Below are 21027 nucleotides of genomic sequence, written 5' to 3'. Positions count from 1 at the left end.
GAAATAAATAATATAGAGGATATAACCTATCCGCATAGAATCACAATCAGGTATATATCACCATTAATAAAACAAGAAATCAATTATTTAATTGAAAATAAATAAATTCTCAATTTTCTAATATAAATGTTGTAAAATAGCTTACAATGTCATAAGTTTACAATGAGTTTGTAAATTTTCGACAAATTCGAAATACGCTCAGAAAACTTCAGACCGTTCAAAGAGGCTATTATGTTGTTGTGAAGATGAAGTGATTTCTTTTAAGGGTTCCACACGGCCTTTTCAAGGAAAACGCTAATACAGGGTCGGACTTAACGAACTTGTCCCCGGCGACATCTCAATACGTGTCCTTCGAACGAGATACCCGTTGCCTACCTACCTAATAATACCAAAGAATAAAGGTATTTGCCGGAAAAGGATTCTCTGACGGGAAACGAATAATGCGGATGTAATGGACCGGAATATTGACGGAAGCTGTATAAAATCCCTGATAAGTCTCTTCTCTAACTTATTGGTGGAATCAAAAATTTTTATCTTCCATTTCCAAGGGTGTCAAATTTGTAATTTGATGTATGTACACAGTTTTTTGCATTGGTCGCATTTTACTTACAGGTTCAGAGGAGTTTTGGCGGGAGTGTGAGAAGCGAAATTGCCTGTTTTTTTTTGTTTTGCCATCTTGGTGTTCTTTCAAACATGTGACCATTAAATAGTTTACAAAACCTTGTAAACGGTTAAAATGTATTTAACGAGTGTTTTTTTTAATAAACTTTTAAATTTAGCAGGTATAGGCTCACATCTATGTCCTCGGGTAAACTATTGAGTAAGTATGGAACTCGTTTTTTTCACGTTCTATCTCCATAGTAATTTTGTACCATGGGTATTTCAAATTTACCTTTGGACATTGACCTTGTGCCAGTTTTATGTTGCACTAAGTTAGTTAATACTTCTATACGTTTTATTTCAGACTAGTGGCCCCGCAGTAATCGAGATTCGACTATAATTAATTGAAATTATAAATTTAAACATTATTATGGTTCTATTGTCAAACTCTATTATATTTCGATAATATTATCACAGTATTCGCCAAAACTGCACTATAGATCAATAATATTAATGACAAACAATATTAATCTATTTTCAATTCGATCACAGACTTTAAACAATAACAAAAGTTTGCCAATTGACAGTAAACAAAGAGTATATTTTTATGTATGTTTTGTGTCAAATACATGGTAGTGTGCGTAATGTTTTCTTTATTGATTTAATGTATCTTTAATGCATTATTAAAAAAAATATTGCATTGTGCAATAATTCTCTGTAAGTGTGGAATTTTGTGGAAGTGGCGCAATTTTCTTAAAAAGGGATACAAACTTTTTGCTTCACGTATTAATATATAGATATGCGCAACAATTTTCCGAATATTTCGAAAGAGTCATCGTTTCAAAAACCCTTTTAACGATCAACCGCGTGATTGTACTCGACACATTTTTCGCGTGTACTCACTCACAGTAAAAGCATTTTAAGTCTCCCACTCTCATATTTATATTGACCAAAATAGAAAGGGATTAAAGCTGTAGCGTGCAGCTATTTTCGGATAATGAAAGCGTGCATTGCAATCTGTATAGTTCATGTCACCAAATGTCGGACTCCGTCGAATTTGGTGATAGCTCGTGTATAGGCTTCGGCGTATTGTGTTGTGCAATTATTTTGACGCAATGAAATATTCGAAATGCTTTCATATTCAAAATTGGGGATTCACTTAAACATTTTGTGTAAAATTGAGGAATTGACGTTGTTTTAACGTCACTAAAACTTTTATTGTTCGGATTAAATCAGATTAAAAATTATTCGTACATAATAATATATGTATGTTGTACCGTTTGTTATTAAAAATGAGTCATTAATGCACGTGCATTTTCAATCGTAATTTGAAATAACGCTTGTCGTGGAAAAGAGTCTTTTTCTGGATTATGAGCATTTTATTTTTTTCAGTACTGACAAAAATTAATTATTCAAATTTTTTAATGCCTATCCAGCCGCACAATTTTTTAATACATCGACGGGGCGAGACATAAAAAAAACGTGTGGCACTCAGGAACTGCCGCGGTAAAGCTATTGCATAGCATTTTTTATCAACTTATGCAATTATAATTAGACAATGATAATTTAATATTAAAACAATAATAAAACAAGACCACGCTATATTAAACATTAACAAAAGCAAAACATTAACGGTCCCCTTCACACTCATAAGCTAGACCGCACGAGAGAGAGATGGGCAGACTTTTCATGATGCGCATGCAGTGTTACGTCACGCCACGCGCTTATTCACAAACACTACACAAGAGCAACGTGTAAATGTGTTGAACGCGAGCTACATGGTAGGCGGAGTGAGGGATGTAAGGTTTCGTTACGGAATTTCAGGATTCGGTCGCCGCGCTCAAGGCCCGCGATAAAATCTATGCAATAGCTTAAAAATTGAGGTACAAACCTAGCGAGCAGCAATGCATCGAGTTGCTGCGGTTGTCGCGCGTCGACAACGATGACGTGGGGCACGCGCGTGTCGTTGTCGCGACGTAGCGCGTCGAGTGTTTCCCTGGCGCACCGCAGGGACCGCGCCTCGCCGCCTGCCCGCTCCACCGCCGAGCACGCCGCGGCGCACACGCGTGACGTGCGCTCGGGGAACACGCATAGCAACTGTTAAACAGAAAATCAATACATAACAATCATCAAGCTAGAAGTCGTCTTAAAGGAATGCACGTCCGGTGCACTCGTATCGAGTTTTTGACGTGACAACGTCTTATAATTCGATGGAGCCGGCTGCACGCACGAAAAAACATGACTCATTGAGGCGTTCCATTTAAGGCTTGAAGTGCAAGCGAGAGCGCGCAACGAGCGACAAAGAGGCACAATCGGCGGCCGCGTTCCGCAGCGTTCGACATCTATCGCTCTCCTACTTGAGTGAGCGATGCATCCGCGTGGACAGCTGCTATACAATAATACATTTACATGTTTCCGTCAAGTATGAAGTTCAGTGAAAAGTGAATGTGGTGTCAATTGTTTATAGCAACGATAATTGCGATAATTGAAAATTGAAACCATTCCATCAGTATTTTCTAATGACGTTGTCACGTTCAATTATTGTCAGTAAACAGACTTTAGAGACAACTGATTTTTTAATAATTTTTTTATTGCAAGAGAACCTACCTACCACCAGTAATTACGCAAATTATAATTTTGCTTTGATTTTTATTACATGACTAGTTGACCCGGCAGACTTCGTAGTACCTCAATCGATAAATAAAATACCTAAGCTTTTCTATAAATAAACTTAAAACAAACAAAAGGAATCACACAGGGGACACATCAAAGGAAAAACAAAACTTTTATTTTTATTTAATTCCGAGCATTTTCATATTTATCTACCTTTTAAACCTTCTCTGGACTTCCACAAATAATTCAAGACTAAAATTTGCCAAATCGGTTCAGCCGTTTTCGGGTTTTAGCGAGACTAACGAACAGCAATTCATTTTTATATATGTAGATTCCATAGATGGGTGGATGAGCTCACCACGGCCCACCCGTCAATCGTGAGCATTTCTCAAGTACGTATTTCATTGGAAAAAATGGTACCCGGCGCCTGCGGGATTCGAACACCGTTGCATCGCTAGATACGAATGTACCGGACGTCTTATCCTTTAGGCCACGACGACTTCGAAATACGCTCGTCGGTGTAGCGAAGCGACTGTGTCGGTGTTCGATTGCCATTAACAGATATCCATTAATAGCTTCCACGGTGAAAGAGCACATAGTGCAATAAAAATTTAACCCGTAAAGATTACAAATTTGCCTAATTACGGATAGGGAAATCGTTTGTGAGCCCTTCTAACCACTACTAAACTACCACTTCAGCTGTGAAGCAGTAATGGATCTTGGTTTGAAGGGTTTCGCTCCAATAACCATTTAACATTAGATGAGCTGTGAGATCGCCCACTAATCTAAGCAATAAAAATAAAATCCTACACGGCTACTTGATATATAAACGATAAACACACCTATACATGTTCAAATAAATAAATATGCATAAACTAAACACCAATAAATACAGCAAACAAACTTGTTCGTGAAAGGAATCGAAGAAAGCTTGCTCAGTGTAGGAATCAAACCTATAACTGTCGACTATAACTACAACTGCCGTTGTAACTATACTTGAGACCTTAGAACTTATATCTCAAGGTGGGTGGCGCATTTACGTCGTAGATGTCTATGGGCTTCAGTAACCACTTAACACCAGGTGGGCTGTGAGCTCGTCCACCCATCTAAGTAATAAAAAAAAATTCATTACACTAAAAATAAAAAAATAAAATTACCGTTTTCGTGCACGATGATGAATTAAGAACAACTTACCTCTAAAGGTTCCGGCGGTGAGTAGATTAATGCGGTTGGGATGTTTGCTGGCGGCGGTGATCTGTTCTGCAAATATATCAATATAATTTGTAACATCCAACAACATACTTGCTACATAAGTACTATTATATTTATTTGTAACAAAAACTTATATTTAAAATATTGCTTTAAGACAGTCAATTTTTATAATTGACGATTTAAAACCATTGATTGATAAAAAACGAATGCAAAATATACTAGACTAAATCTAGATCCGACTGAAATTTATTTGACAATCCTAAAAATCAGTTCAATTATAATTTTTTTTTTCATTATGCTCTGTGATCTATGCGAGTATTTTAATGTGAGTTCTGTTATACGGAGTTGAAAAAATATGTTTTTAAAAAAGATTTTATTGACGAAATGAATATATAAAGATTTAATGACGATTATGACGGCAGCCGTGCCGTGTGGAATTAGGAATAGGACTCACTGGATAGGGAGGGGATTGTTCTCTAATAAAGGATCATAACTACTGATGCTATTCGGGAAAGGTGATGATGAAAGGAAAGCTAGGAACCAGAGGGTATCATAACAGTTCGTCCACATAATCAGTGTACGTATTAACATATAGCGTTGTTTGGCGTGTTGAATATGTGGGACAGCTGTCAAACACTTCCTGAGACTTGGACTGATTGTGATAATGTGTTCGTTTTACGTGTATGAGATACGAATATCAATTAATACTAGGGGAGCGGTCGTCTGACGGTTCGTCTGTGAAATAATATCATAAAAGTGTTAGTTTAATTGTAAATATGATTAAATGTTTTTACTTTTAATCACGCAAAAAGGCTGAAGGAATTTCGAAAAGTAAAAACTTAGTTTAGTGACACAGGCCTCTCTTAATCCTGAGAAAATCTAATGTATTTAATTTTGCTCAATCATAAATTTAACAATTTTGGGAGGCTTAACGACGGAGGGAAGATCTTCCACCGAGCGGGTGATATTTTGCTCGGTAGACCGACGGTCCGAATGTTGTTGTTCGGAACTTGTATATATGCGCTTTATCTTGAAAATGTCGCAAGCGAGATTCAGGCATCTGTCAATTATCCTGCGTTGTATGATGGCTACCCGCCACACAAATATTTAAGTTCAAAATAAATAATAATTAATAGACTCGACATCCAAAATATTAAATCCATTTAGTATTTTACTAACTATATTGCATTTAGTACATTAATTACAATTTGATACGCTAGAAAGAACTTTAAGTTTGAAGTAGAAAGCCACAATAATGATCAAAACCTTCACGCAATTTCACAGCTTCAATAAAAACGCTCTTTAAAATTTATTACTGGAAGAGTTAAACAGAATTTTCTAAGTAAAAAATCAAATTTAAGTTCTATCAACTTATCTATTACCGTCTATCAGCTTAGTATTTAATACACCTCCGACGTTATGTTTATGTTGTTTTGATCCTTATATTTTATTGAGGCGATTGCATGCAGCAGAGATGCGAATGTTGCGATAGAATACGGAATGAATATGTTAGAGGAAGTCTGAAAGTGGCACCTGTGACAGAGAAGTGCGCGTTTGGGATGGTATGGACATGTGATGAGACGAAATGAAAATGAGTTGGTAAGAGAATGTTAACTATGAATGTGGAAGGATATAGAGGAAGAGGTAGACCTAATAGACCTAAAGACGATATGGGTAAGAAGGAAGTGAGCGAAGAAATGGAATTTGATAGAAGAGTATGGAAGGAGAAAACATGTTGCGCCGACCCCAGGTGACTGGGAGAAGGGCAGGATAATGATGATGATGATGATCCTTATATTTTATGAGTATTCGTTATGTTTTTATCATAACATTCTTAACAGTTTTTGTTTCTGTAACAATTCAAGCAATTTCAAAACATAATCAAATGAATGTGAATGGCAAATGAACACCCTGTTCGTAAATTTATTCGTCGTCAAAATTTTCCCCGAGCGTCGGTAGGTAATTTGATTGACATTTGATGGAATGTTCTATAAAAGTAGCGTGGAATACGAAACGTGAAGTTTACCGTTCATTTTTATGTTATTGAGAAGGGCTGCCACGGTTATAAAGAAGATTGGAAGCGGTGAACGTTTGTTTATTATTATTATTTTAGGTGTATAAATAAATGTATATAAGCCTGAAGAATGTTTAAATTTTTAAATAAATAAATAAAGACGTAGTTTAAAAAAAATACGAGCTTACTTCAGCTACAATATAGTGCGGGAGATGTTCTTATCGATATTGTATTTTATATTAAATCTTAATCCAGACATAAACTATCAGTCAGTGTATGTCCATTTATATTGGGAAAGTGTACCTCTTAGTGAATATTATTGATGTATTAATGTCATGTAGTAGTTCTAGCTAATGAAATATTTAGGTCGAATGTACCCTAAATAGTTTGAATTCTGAGAAATAATACATATATATACTACCCGCTTCTGCTGACCACACAATATAAAGTGTAGTTTGTCTACACGGGTGGAGCTCTGTGGGGAATGTTGGTCTTTATATAAATATAGCAAATCATATTTTTTTCGATTATCGCGACTCGTAGGAATAATTATAACTACTTTTACGGCTTAATTTCGCGTTTTTTATTGTTATTTATATCATTTCCGGTTCGAATACTTTACGCTTTTTAACCTTTGTCAGGGACGACTAAGGTTTTATTCGTTGACATTTTAATATATTGTTATATCTATTTTTTTCTATGTCAACATTTTTTTGGATTTTTATATTTCGTTTCACTCAGAACGAACTAGCCATGTCTTGAGGTCTGACAGTTTGTTTGACTTGAGTTTTCATCTTCACGATTCTTATCCTCTTTGATTCCAGATGTTAGATGTTATACTCAGTTGTTCTTGGCAGAGCAGTAGAGGTTATAGTATCCTTGTTTATTAAAGCCTTGACAAATGTTCTACATAGTTCACGAGCTGAGGTTTGGCGCACCCACTCGTTAAGTGGGGTTCTTAAGGATTGTTTATTTCAATGGCCTCGGGCACCTTACTTTTTCTTTTTACCATCATTTGTTTTCTTTGCCGCGTAGTTGGATTTGCTCAAATCTCATAAAATAGCTTTACAAATTTTATTAATTACATTACGGATTCAATTAGTTTTTTAAGTACATCTATCAAAGAAAACACGTTAAATTGTCTCTCAAGCTCATGGTTATAAATCTGTAAAGCCACTCATTAGTTTCAGAAAGCCTTTAGGCGTTTTTCAAGTATTGTAACAAGATAATCCACTTCACTCGGTTCAATTTTGAAAGCTATATAGAGAAGGGTTTATCCCGTTTTTCATATAGTTCGAAGACTTTACGATGTTATTACAAGAGTAATTTTTCAAGAGAATGTACGTAAGCAAATCCGAAACAATGAGTTCCGAGAAAATATGAGAAAAAGAGCCTTGCTAGTAATTGGGCTTGATATTCTAAAAAAAAAAAAAAAACGGTTTTCTGTAAAGTCGGTTTAGTGACGATAGTTGAACGTGACAACGTCATAAGAATGAATAAATAAAATGGTTTCATTTTTCAAAAGAAAATTTTAATTTTATTTGTTTGATAGATATTTTGTATGGATATAGAGAAGGAGGTAAATGGAAATTATTAATAAATAAATATTGGACCTATAAATATTGGACAAAAACATGTAAATGTATTATTGTATAGCAGCTGCCCACGCGGATGCATCGCTCATTCAAGTAGGAGAGAGACAGATGTCGAACGCTGCCGAACGCGGAGGCCCATTGTGCCTCTTTGTCGCTCGTTGGGCGCTCTCGCTTGCAATTCAAGCCTTAAATGGAACGCCTCAGAGCGACATAACGTCGCATGAGTCATGTTTTTTCGTGCGTGCAGCCAGCTCCATCGAATTAGAAGACATTGTCAATAATCCCGACAATATTAGTTACTATAACAAAAGTAATGATATGCTGTGGCAAAATTAACGGCATGTCGCAAAAAACAATAATTTGCAATTGTTTATGGAAATGTATTTAAATTTTACATTTTCATTCCACAGCTATTTAAACTGTTCTAAATGCTGCTCAAGAAACAAAAGTAGGAGTAATTTAATAGCGTCTAAGTAAGAAAATACCTCGATCTAGTACTCGTGTACTTAAGAAAGGTCATTGAACGAATCAGTGAATTATTCCTTTGCTTTATACCCTGATTAGCTCACGGCCGAACTGGTATTGAATTATATTATTAGCGGATCTCATTGACACGTATTTCGAGTGGCCCAAACCAACTTGAAATCCGGGATCGAAGGCTCAATTATATTGAAAAACGACTGGGCAACTAATTGCAACGCACGATTGCTTTTCCGTAGAAATAGGCACGATAACTGTACCTATCTCTACGCCCTACTACCGATTGGAGATCGCAGTCATCGAACTACCCTCTGATTCTCTTAGTCGTCTTTCACGAGACCAACGAAAGCAATATACGGCAGGCAGCCGCTTGGTTCTATCTCTGGCATTACTGATGTCCACGAGCGACTGTAACCACTCACCATCATGTGGGTCGTATGCTCGTCTAGCTACAAGAGCAATAGAAAAAATACGACGATGCTATTTTCTCAAGTCAAAGAGCCAAAAGTGTAAATTAACGTTTAGTGCGTCATGTGTCATGACCTTTCCCATTTTTCCTTTACTAATTTGTAACAGATAAATCCTTATCAAAGCGACCGACACAGATCCTGCAAGTTCACCAACCCCATAAAACAATTAGACGGTCATAAACTGGGCTTTGCCCTATTTCTCGTAAGAAATCCTTTGAGAAATAAACCAGAAGCGGTTGGTTGTATTCCGCGCGCGAGCCTTCGCGTGAGGAACGCGGAATGAGGCCTCATTACCCGCTCGTCGGAAATCTCCAAGGAAAGAAAACGTTATTAGAAATCTGATGCAATTACGAAATTATAGTTTCTGTTATGAACGAAATTAAGTATTAGCTGGGAGACAACGCTATTTGATTTCATGATTTACTCGCGATTAAAGACTTAAATCGTAAGTATAAAAGAATCACTCAGTTAGGTATACATTAAAACAGATGGTCATAGAATAAGCCCGAGTGTCCAGTTACATTCTACCGTTATCATCCGATTCTATAGACGTCAGAACGTCTAAGTTGCGACTAACTTAGAGACGTGAGGGTAAAGGGTCAAATGTTTAAAGGTTACTTTTAAATTGCAAGCCTCGTTCGAGACAGAAATAGACCCGATTGTGGTAGTTTCGTGAATGATTTTCTTACGCTTTTTATATTTTTTAAATATTGGAATATAGAGAGAAATAGGTACAGATTGCTGACTTATAATTTTAATATTATTAGAAACACTGACTTACAATACCAATATTATACGCACTACCAATAAATAATAATATATATTAGTTTTCTACTAGACTTGTTTATGAAAAAATAGTGTATTAGCATTTTTTTTCTCTGTTTTTCAGCTGATTTTCAAATTTTTTTGTAACGAACAAATTCGACTAGTTTTTTTGTTTGTGTTGTGTTATTTCAGAATTTATAGGTGAATCAATTTGATGATTCTCTTTTCACTTGGAAGACGGTGTTTATCAAGTTAAAATAATACTTTAATATTATGAAGATATGACTAGGAATTAATATTTAATTGACTCGACTACATTGTTGATATTCTCATTTTATTTGTAGCAATCGGTTTTCATTTTTGTTCAAATTTCGTAATATTCTATGTAGTTTGAACTGTGGTCGAGTTTTAAGCACTGTACAAACACTATGTAGCTAATTTAAATAATAATCGTCCATTGTTTTGTTTTGTTCGGTCACACGACAGTTCATCATTAATATAAAAATGCTATGTATAATATTATATATTCGGAGTGGCTTTAACGTAAGTGTGACATGGGTTTATTATTGCTGGCGTAAGGGTTGTTTGGGGTTAGTACTCTGCACTAAGGTTTAGGGATGAAAATCCGATTTGTGAAATTTTGCCCATAGAGATTATTCTTTTGCTTTTCGCTATAAGGTCGGATAAAATATTACAGTACAGTTAAGGATTATATTCGTGAGGTGTTTCGATATTCGTCGTGTGATTGTTGTTTCACAATGGCCGTTAATGATGAATTTCGGACTCAGCATTGAAATCAGAGCACGGCTGTTACGCCCTTCAAGTTATAACGCACGATTGTTTCGAAATAGGCAGGATGGTAGCACCTACCAGCGCTAGCTCATAATAGGTCCTAATACCAGCAGTATATTTCTATAATAACCTAATGAGCTTCGCCGGATCTTCTCCATGGGTCGCGATTCAGAACCGGTGGAAGATTCTGCGAAGCATTGCTCTTGCTAGGCCTAGTGTTAGCAAACTCTCTCAGGTTAAACCGTGAGCTCAGCTACCCGTCCGCCAGAAGCTGAAATAGCCCCTTAGTCTTCCAGCGAATAGGTGGAGAAAAAAGAAAAAAACAGTATAATACGCAGAGTACGCCGCTGTTCATTCTACGGTTAGTCCTATAGTCGTCTTCAATCCGATTTGAAGAGCAAGATGAGCGATATTACAATACATTTGAGACTACGGCCTAATCTCGCAAGATGGGCGACGTAATTAACTTATTTATCTCCAATACCCAAGTAAAATATAGCCGACCGTAAATTCGTCATATCGTCTACATCAATAAGAATAGAATAGATACAGAGACATATATCCTATGATAATATAGTCTAATATCGCTCCTCTATATTGTTGGTTTTTTTTCTTTAATTGATTTTTTTCTATCTTCCCTAACGGTCCAATACGTTTTAATTAGATATAATTGAATTCGCCAAATTATGTCGATTATACATAAGAATCCGATAATACACACTAATGTAAACCAACGGCCGTCTTGTGTAGTGGTAAGTGACATGGTCACTACATAAGGGGGTCGCGGGTTCGAATCCCGCCAAGGGAAGATATTTGTATGATAAATATAAATGTCTTTTCCAGGGTTATGGATGTATATTAAAAATATCTGTATGTGTATAATAAAAATCTTACATTTATTTCCGTTATCTGATACCTGTAACACAAGTTCTTTACGAACTTATCACGGGACCAGCTAACGTGGCGTGATTGTTAGTAAATATAAAAAAATATATATGTAAGAGTTACATTATTTTATATTTAAATCGTTTTTTTTTTCTATTTTATTTATTAAATGCTTTAAACGCATAAGTCTTAAACTTAAAATATTTTCATGGCTTTACGTTAAATGATATATTCTCTAAAATATATTTATTGAAACTGAAGTCAATTTAAAAACTTAATGCAGGCTCCATGTCGTCGAATATATCACTAAAGCCTTAGATCCCACGAAATGAAAGCTTATACAAGATATTGTTGAAGTAACCAAGTTTAAGTGCATTAGCGCTCAGCTCTTCTGCGCCGTAGTTGCTCAGAGCAAACATATAACTTTACACTTACGTAGCCTTTTTTTTACCTTAAAAGGGTTTTATATTTTTATTTTAAGATAGCACAGCGAATCTTGTTAAAGGATCAATAATAATTGGTACATAAAAAATATTTCTTAAGGGATTTCTTTCAAACACGGACTTACTTTAATAGTTATATAAATAACAATAATAAAGCCCTTTAATTCCGAACCACAACCATGGTGAAATTTAACATTTTTGTGTTTTTTTTCATTTTATTTCTTATAACATATCTCGCAGTTCGGCGTGCCTCGTGGCATAGGCCTCCTCCAGCTCTCTCCATTGGGCTTGGTCCTCTGCAACTCTGGTCCAGTATGGACCATACTTGACCAGAATAGTTATATAGCATCGAATTAATTTTTATGATCTCGATTGATAGCCTATTTTCTGTGATTAAATTGTTCTAATGTAGTTATTTAAACCTCGAATTGAACCTTTGAATGAACCCTTTAAGCCCTGAACCCTGATTTTCCATTTAAAATTGCAGTAAGTCTTATTTTTTTACCGTGAGACCAAGAAATATGAAAAGAGTAAATATGTTATTTTATTACACAGACTAACTCATTGAGTTTCTAGCCGAATCTTCTCAGTAGATCGCGATTCCGAATAGCCCTTTAGACTACCAGCGAATAAGTAGGTGGGCTGTGAGCTCGTCCACACATCTAAGCAATAAAAAAAAATAAAAAAAAAGTAGGAAAAAAACACACACACACACACACACACACCTAAATACAGTAATATACATATAAATAGACTAGCTTATTCCTAACGCGGACAGAATTAATATAAAATCATAAGCCATCAAAACCCGGTTACATTCCGCTGTAACAATCGCTACTTGTATGAAAAATATCGGTTTTTAAAACTACTCGCATGCCACCTTTCCTGTATTAATAGTACTATGCCGAACCCCTTTCTTGGAGGGTTAATAAGAAATAATGAAAACTTCCATGAATCATTTTCAATTATAAGTTATACCAAGAATTATACAAAAACACTTAAGTACATATTATAAACATTGATTTTTATTTTTATAAATATATTCAGATTTCAATGTTTGGGCTTAGCTCATTACTCGATAATATCCGGCTATACGCACCCTCCCTTGTTAGCTCGTTCATGTATGTATGTAATGAATATAAATACATAAAAAAAAATGTTTTCATTATGACCGGAATACAAAAAAAAAACTTTTCTTCTCTTCTAGTAAGAGTTCGGTCTTTATGTAGAAATTGCCAAACTTTTCCGTTCATACATAATTAATCGTTTGAATGGTCTGTATTGGGAAATTTACCTTTTATTTATTATTTACGATGCGGCATCTGTATTTGTCTAAATTAAATAAAAGGTCTGCCGTCTGATCCACGTACGCATTTTTCTGTGAAAGTGCCACTTCGCTCATGATTACTGTCTGTTTGACAGCCGACCGTGAAGCTGAATTATACGCGGGGACAAAGCTTAATGGAGACCTAGCGTAGACGACGGTATAAAATTTTATTGACCTCGTATTTTATTTGTTTAAAAACAATGCTTTTGTCATTACGTCGTTAGATAAAACATCCTATGATTGAATTGGCTTGTAGTTAAGCGTAATTGGCACTGTAGCTGAATTGGAAATAATGTTTATTGGTTTTAGAAAATAATTAGACTAATTCTACAGTACTAAAAAGATCCAAGGAGGGACCTATATCCAGCAGTGTACTAAAATAGGCTATTAATGATGATGATAATGTTGAAAATGGCTCCGGTTTCTATTAGAATTTTAACTTTGTATCCTGACGATGGAAATACTAAAACTCTTTCCGGCTAATCATCATCAGATACAGTTATCAGACTCTGAATCCTTCAAGGCACTGCTGTTACTTCCATGATACTATTTACCAACATATTATCGAATTCCCATACCCTGATTTCTAAGTTAGCTGTGGGAGATATAAAATTTAGCTCATCTATTATATTATTTATTGTGATATAGTATTGTGTTTCGATTTCGCGAGTGTAGACATAATAAAGACCACTTTTACTATTTAATCTGGCGTTTTTTATCATTATACCGATCTAGACTTTATTATTATTTGTGGTCTGTCTAGTAAATTGTGGATCAGCAAATAAGCTCACGATACATGTTGTATATAATATATATAGACACTACTTTAGTAAGTACCATATTTATCGCTATTCGCTGTAGTGGAATTTGCTTAAAACAGTTCTTAGTTAATGTGGTTCTTGACTTCAGAATATTCCTAGTGGATGTAATTAATTTGCGACATTAATTGAAAACTCAGCGTTCAAAGCGTTAAGTTTTAGTTAGAATTATCTCTACAAGTATATTTTAATGATATAGATAGGTAAACGAGTGGTGGAGCTGCGACCCGCTTAACATCAGGTGAGCCTGGTTTACGTATGCTCATCTAGTTTAATTAAGTTTAATCACTAGACCATAATTTTGTATCTTCGTCTAAGCGACAAAATGATATTTGTAAAGTATCAAATCAATATGACAATCTCTGTTTTAAAAGTCAGTTAACTGATTTCCAAGGATTTTTTTCCATAATTTAAATGTGATTCAAATCAAATCAAATCTTGTAAAAGTACATTCTTGTTGAACGTCAAAAAGAACTACCGCCAATTCACAAAAACTAGCCTCCGTCCTGAGAAGAACTGGTAAGAAACTCAGCGGGCATATTGTCTTTTTTTTTTTTTGTTTCATTCTACTTAGGTTTTTTTTTAAATATTAATTTTTACAATGAGTATTATAACGTAAAAACATTCCGGATTCAATTTGAATTCTCGAATTGCTTACGTTTAATAATACTCTGACTTTTCGGTGTACCAGCGAAGAGTCTCAAAAATAAATTAAGCCAGTCTGAGTTCAGGAACACGGTGCCTCATTGTTTGTTAGTCAATATAGGGGCGATGTCGAGACCCTAATTACGGGGCCAGTGTGACCAGCGGTAATAATCCCCGGCTCTGTGAACTCTGTGACTCGTGAGTAACACACCTATAATTACACCGATATATATTTTTTTAAATATACTGGTAACATTTTCGAGTACTTATTTTTTTTCGAGTAGTAAATTTTGTGTCAGATTTAATTGATTGTTAAACACCTCATAAATCTATAATTTGTAAGCATACGTCTTAGATATTTTAGTATAAGTTAAGCCATGAAAACGTTTATTTTACATGTGCGTTGGGAAGTATACTGGGTGTTTGAAGAGCGCTTCCGAAAACGAAGATAGACGATAGTACTAATGACACCTTTGATGATGGGACGGGAAAAATGGATTCGGATTTAAAAAAAAACACGTGTGGCACTCGGGGACTGCCGCGGTAAAGCTATCGCATAGCATTTTTTATCAACTTATGCAATTATAATTAGACAATATTAATTTAATATTAAAACAATACTAAAATAAGACCACGCTATATTTGTAAACATTAACAAAACATTAACTGTCCCCTTCACACTCATAAGCTAGACCGCGCGAGAGAGAGATAGGCAGACTTTTACTGATGCAAATGTAGTGCGACGTCACGCCGCGCGCTCCCTCACAAACACTAAACAAGCGCAATGTGTGAATGTGTTGAACGCGAGCTACATGGTAGGCAGAGTAGGGTGTCAGGTTTTATTTTCGTTACGGAATTTCTTGATTCGGTCGCCGCGTACAAAGCCCGCGATAAAAGCTATGCAATAGCTTCAAAAATCATATTTTTAAAATGTTTTATATGCATTATTTACGCTCCATCATGTTAGTACAACAAAATGAAACGATAGTTTCATAAAAAATACATAACTTTACTTTTTTTTTAAATCAGCAATGAAACACAAAATCAAAACAAACACAAACGTCGTCTGTCTTCGTTTTCGGGAGCGGTCTCCTAATACCCAGTATTGTACGTGATATTGTATCAAATCAAATCAAATCAAAAAAAAATTATTCAACATAAATGAAAGTACATACTTGTTGAACGTCAAAAGAACTACCGCCAATTCACAAGAACTAGCCTCCGTCCTGAGAAGAATTGGCAAGAAACTCAGCGGGCATGTCTTTTTTTTTTTTTTTTTTTAAATAAGAAATTATTATTTATTAATTTTTTAATATTAGATAAATTTTTTAAATATGAATTTTTTACAATGAGTATTATAACGTTACAATTACTACAATATTGAAATGCCCGGAGCGAGCAACTCATTCCCGCTTTGCGCAATCTTCTAGTATATGATTACAGTATATGATTACAGTATATGATTACATATGAGTCGAATTAGATATTAAAAATGAAAACAATCGATAAGCAATCAAGTAGAACAGTTTCGCATTTCCTCGTTGCTGCAATAATCACCGATAACAATAATAAATAAAAACTGGTTTAGTTTTTTTTCGAAAATCAATTTGTTATCTAAGACTACTTTATTTAATTTTAGTCTCGGGGAACTTTTCAAAGGTAATAAATACGTAATAATACTCTAATGTCTGAAAAATCGTCAGGACATTACGTGTCTGAATTGGCGTTTATCTGTTTTCAGTCAATCAATTGCCACATTTATAAAGGAAATTCACTTGAGAATGGCTCTACCGAATTGGGTGAGATCTTGTTCGTATTTGTGTGGGCAAGGTTAGCATAAAATATATATGTATGTATATGGGAAAATTAAATATATAATTTTAATGGACCATAACGTGGTGTAAAGGTTTTTCAATACTCGTAGTAATATCACTCGACGGTATTAAAAAACAATTACAACATAGCATTAGGAAAGGTTAGGATTTCTTTAAGTACATAATATACCGGCCGTCTGGTGTAGTGGTAAGTGACATGGTCACTACACAAGGGGGTCGCGGGTTCGAATCCCGCCAAGGAAAGATATTTGTATCATAAATATAAATGTCTTTTCTAGGGTTATGGATGTATATTAAATATATGTATGTGTATAATAAAAATCTTACATTTATTTCCGTTATCTGGTACCTGTAACACAAGTTCTTTACGAACTTATCACGGGACCAGTTAGCGTGGCGTGATTGTTAGTAAATATAAAAAAAAAAAGGGACCCGCAATGTATCGCACGCGTAAAAATAAAGAAGCCTAGCCTAGTTTCTTTCAGAGTGTAGATATCGGGCATATTGAGTTACATTGCCTGTTTATAAACAAAATATTTTCCTTCTCTTTTATTAGAACTATTGCGTTTCCCAAGATTATTTTCATGGTTTTTGTGAGTTAGAGTTCGCTCTGAGCAATAAGTCTCCCAACCGTAAAATTGTTCTGTCACTGTCTGAAAATTTAGTTCGTGGTGTTCCAAAAGACTATGATCTATCTTCAGTAGAGCTATAAAATTTTCTTCAAGCAAAGCTTTAAAATAGCCGTAGCGATTCAATTGAATCAATAATTGCATTAGATGAGGTCACTTAGTTGGGTGGACGAGCCCACCTGGTGTTAAATGGTTACTGGAGCCCATAGACATCTACAACCTAAATGCGCTACCCACCTTGAGATATAAGTTCTAAGGTCACAAGTATAGTTACAACGGCTGCCCTACCCTTCAAACCGAAACGCATTACTGCTTCACGGTAGAAATAGGCAGGGTGGTGGTACCTACCCGTGTGGACTCACAAGAGGTCCTACCGCCAGTTACATATTCTCGTTGTTGTATCTATTCGTTCTGGTAAACATTTTGACACGAAGCAAGCCACGGGTGCAAATATACTAATTGGCAGAGCAAACGGAAACAAAATTGTATGAAATGAACATTACTCGAAACCATTTCTTAGAGGTGATTTAAAATAAAAACTAACATACCTTATGATTGAAAGAAAAGCATTTCTCGTACATTGATTTCACATTTGAAATAAAAGATGAAAATGAACAATTAGAACAAATCACGTCCATTTTAAAATTATTCAAAAACTCATCGCGCGCTCGCAATTAATTTGAATTCAAAAAACAATTCGAACATTTGTACGTTTTAATTTTCTTACAACCGTACGTACACATCACCATTCGAATTCACAATAACAAAGAAATCAATTCTTATCAAAAATCAATATTTATCTTGCGCTAAGCCTTCTGTGTGCATTAATATGTGTAAATCAGGCGTTTAATATTTTCATATCATTTTAATCGGTAACGCATAATATAAGATAGGACATGTATCGTTTCTTAGAATTCTCAGGGGTTGATTTCGTTTGGAAATCGATAATCCGATTAAATATAACCGTAATTTCGCAAATTTTATCGAAAGTGATGTAGAATCGATCTTATTTATGTAGGATTTAATTATTTAATTATTACTAACATTTCTAATTATTGTAAAACATTTCTGAACGAGTGAAAGATTCTGAACGCATGGTGTGTGAAAGGGACGGATGTAGCTCTAGCTCGCTCTCTCGCACGACGCCGCCATTAGGAGTAAGACGTGTTTAATGTGCTCTCTAAGAATTAAATAAAAAGTATAGTTAAACCCAAAATAGTGTTTCATTTAGACCCGCACCTACATTTATGTTGCGTTTTTTTTATTGATTTAGTGCTTATACGTGTCAATGTGATTACAGTGCACCCGGTATTAACTGGATAACCTCGTTAAAACTGATCTTCTATAAAGAAGTCCATGGACATCACAACGTGAATAAACGTTATAAACTACACGTCTCAAGGTCTTAAAGTGGCACCTGTGACAGAGAAGCTGAGGAGCGCGCGTTTGGGATGGTATGGACATGTGATGAGACGAAATGAAAATGAGGTTTGTAAGAGAGTGTTAGCTATGAATGTGGAAGGATATAGAGGAAGAGGTAGACCTAAGAAGAAATGAATGGATTGTGTGAAAGACGATATGGGTAAGAGGGGAGTGAGCGAAGAAATGGTATATGATAGAAGAGTATGGAAGGAGAAAACATGTTGCGCCGACCCTAGGTGACTGGGAGAAGGGCAGGATAATGATGACTACACGTCTCAAGGCGGATCGCGGCATTCGTGTTGCAATATTATTAAAACAGAAAGCCATTTTTTTTCGAAGTTGCGTAATTGTCGATAGTTAGGTATTGCGAGTTCACATACCTATTTCTACCATCATTCTATTTATTCGATCGATTAATCGCGAGAGTGGTAATTTCTTAGTTACCATTGAGGCTTCAACTTTCCTTGAGTAAGTTTCCCATTCATGTAATCACCTCGGTACTGCATTAATGTTTCAACATCTGCTGAGTAAGTTCTGAAGCTACAAAGACACGAAGGCTAAAAAAGAGTTTATAATAAAAAAATACACGTGCATGTGTACATTTTGAAATTCACGTACTGTTTATTAATATATTTACGAGGTCATATAATACGCGTTTCTAGGTACATATAATAATTATTATGGTATTTTATGACTACGTAATTAGCAGAGGAAAACGTTTCCCGACGCGGGTAAGTTTAATGTTACGCTGTAATTGTTATATTAAAACGTATACAGATGTTGAAGTAATTCAGCCGAGAATACGTATTAAATTTACAGGCTTATGTTTATTTTATTTACTATTTACTTTATTTACTAGGACCCTTCAGTTTCGTCCGATGGTTTCGGTCGTAAATTTTGTATTTAAAAAAATGTTAAAACATATGTCGTGCATACTATCGTAACATTATTTATATAATATCACACAAAGTGATTTTGTAAATTGAAAATCACATTAAAACAGTAACATATGTTATCGAGCAACACTTCCGGCCTCACATAATAAATTATTTACGAACTTAGGAAATATATAGAACTTATTATTCTTATAATATAATTAGTAATTTCATAATCAAGTAAATAGTTCATTCATATTTTCTTTATACTTATAATATTTTATTGGCGCCTTCCGCTTGACAGCTTCCGGCGCAATAAGCCTTAATGTTATTTGTTACATAATTCGATATTATTAAATAATAATTGTACGTAAATAATCAGCAGAATAATTAAATTGAACAATGTTTAATATTACCTACTCAGTTTGTATTAAAATAGGTCAAGATGATTGTATAAATACCGACGGTTAGCATATCTCTGTTGCATTCGTATTCTACCCACCATAACGTGTACTAAAGAGAATATATTATTTCGTGTGGATGTAAATTGTCTCAATTGTCGCCGCCACCCTGAGGATCCGTTTATACATAGTATTAAAATAAAAATTCAGGATATCTTGTTTCTGAAGGTAGGAATATTTAAAGTGTCAACAGCGTCAATTGATTATCGAATCACAATTAAAACGAATAGAGAAAGACATAATTTGTGCATTAGGTATTTTAAAATTGCAGTCTTATTCTTCTATCCGGATTGCATTCAGTTAAATAAAATTAATAATTTCTCCTGTTTTCGCAAGTAGTATCTCAATGCACAATATTTAAATGACTCTAATCGTTACCCGCGACCACGAATTGTATGGTATCTGAAAAGTCGCAGTAATAAACAGTGTAAATAGTTCTAACTATAAACAAAATTTTTTGTTGGAAGTAAATTTTATATTAAACACATCTTTGTCTTTTTCAGTAAGCGTTAAAAATACGACCATAATACTACCTACAGACAACAACATTTTCTCAAGAAATGTCAACAAAAATATATACGATTTCCACTGTTTGTTTTGTATCTTATTTATGGAAACTAGATTTAAAAAAACTTGATCTAAACATAGAAACTCAATGTCTTTTCTTCTTGTAATCTTATATCTTTCTATCTTAGTCAACTTGTATCTCCAGTTTAACCAGAGATTATTTGGTTGTAGATCTTCTTGCCATTAGCAGTCGCCTCTCCAAACTCAACATTGATATTGCGAGCTGCTTCTGCGGCGTTAGTTCCGCGTCGGAATTCGTATTCAAAAATCACTCGAATTGTCGAAGTATCCATATTTCTTTTCTAAGCTGAATAAAAAAAAACAACTGAAAGTCGATAATCGAATGTTGCGCATTTTTTTAAAAGAAGAACTTCATAGGTACCATTTGAAAAAAGTTTCACTCAAAAATCTCAAACCATGAAGGTTCTATGTCAATTCGAAGTACCTATTACAATGAAACGGCAATTTCATACTTTAACCCCTATTACTAATAGTCGTTTTTTTTCAGTTATGCCTTTGTGTCCAGATAAAAACCGTGCATTCTGTTTTTTAAACACCGTAACGACGTTATTTGTCATG

The 21027-nt window shown here is 34.8% G+C and overlaps 1 protein-coding gene across 15 annotated transcripts in view; it reads right to left on the bottom strand.

Annotated features, from left to right (window-relative positions):
• The window catches only part of LOC101737283 (high affinity cAMP-specific and IBMX-insensitive 3',5'-cyclic phosphodiesterase 8), a 300600-nt gene that overhangs the window by 90119 nt on the left and 189454 nt on the right, over positions 1-21027 (bottom strand). For 12 of the 15 annotated variants that reach the window (XM_062674044.1, XM_062674043.1, XM_062674042.1 and 9 more), the window contains 2 exons: positions 4408-4473; positions 2492-2697 (listed from right to left, as the gene is read on the bottom strand). In XM_062674044.1, the coding sequence (XP_062530028.1) occupies positions 2492-2697; positions 4408-4473 (272 nt within the window). Of the gene's footprint in view, positions 1-2491; positions 2698-4407; positions 4474-17671; positions 17893-21027 lie in introns of those variants that run through there. The other 3 variants (XM_062674050.1, XM_062674052.1, XM_062674051.1) reach the window with 2 other exon arrangements.

This window comes from Bombyx mori, chromosome 19 (genome assembly GCF_030269925.1).
Source record: "Bombyx mori chromosome 19, ASM3026992v2".
Classification (NCBI taxonomy): Eukaryota; Metazoa; Arthropoda; class Insecta; order Lepidoptera; family Bombycidae; genus Bombyx; species Bombyx mori.
Note: the sequence above shows the minus strand (reverse complement) of the source record. Positions and strands in the feature narration are given on the sequence as shown.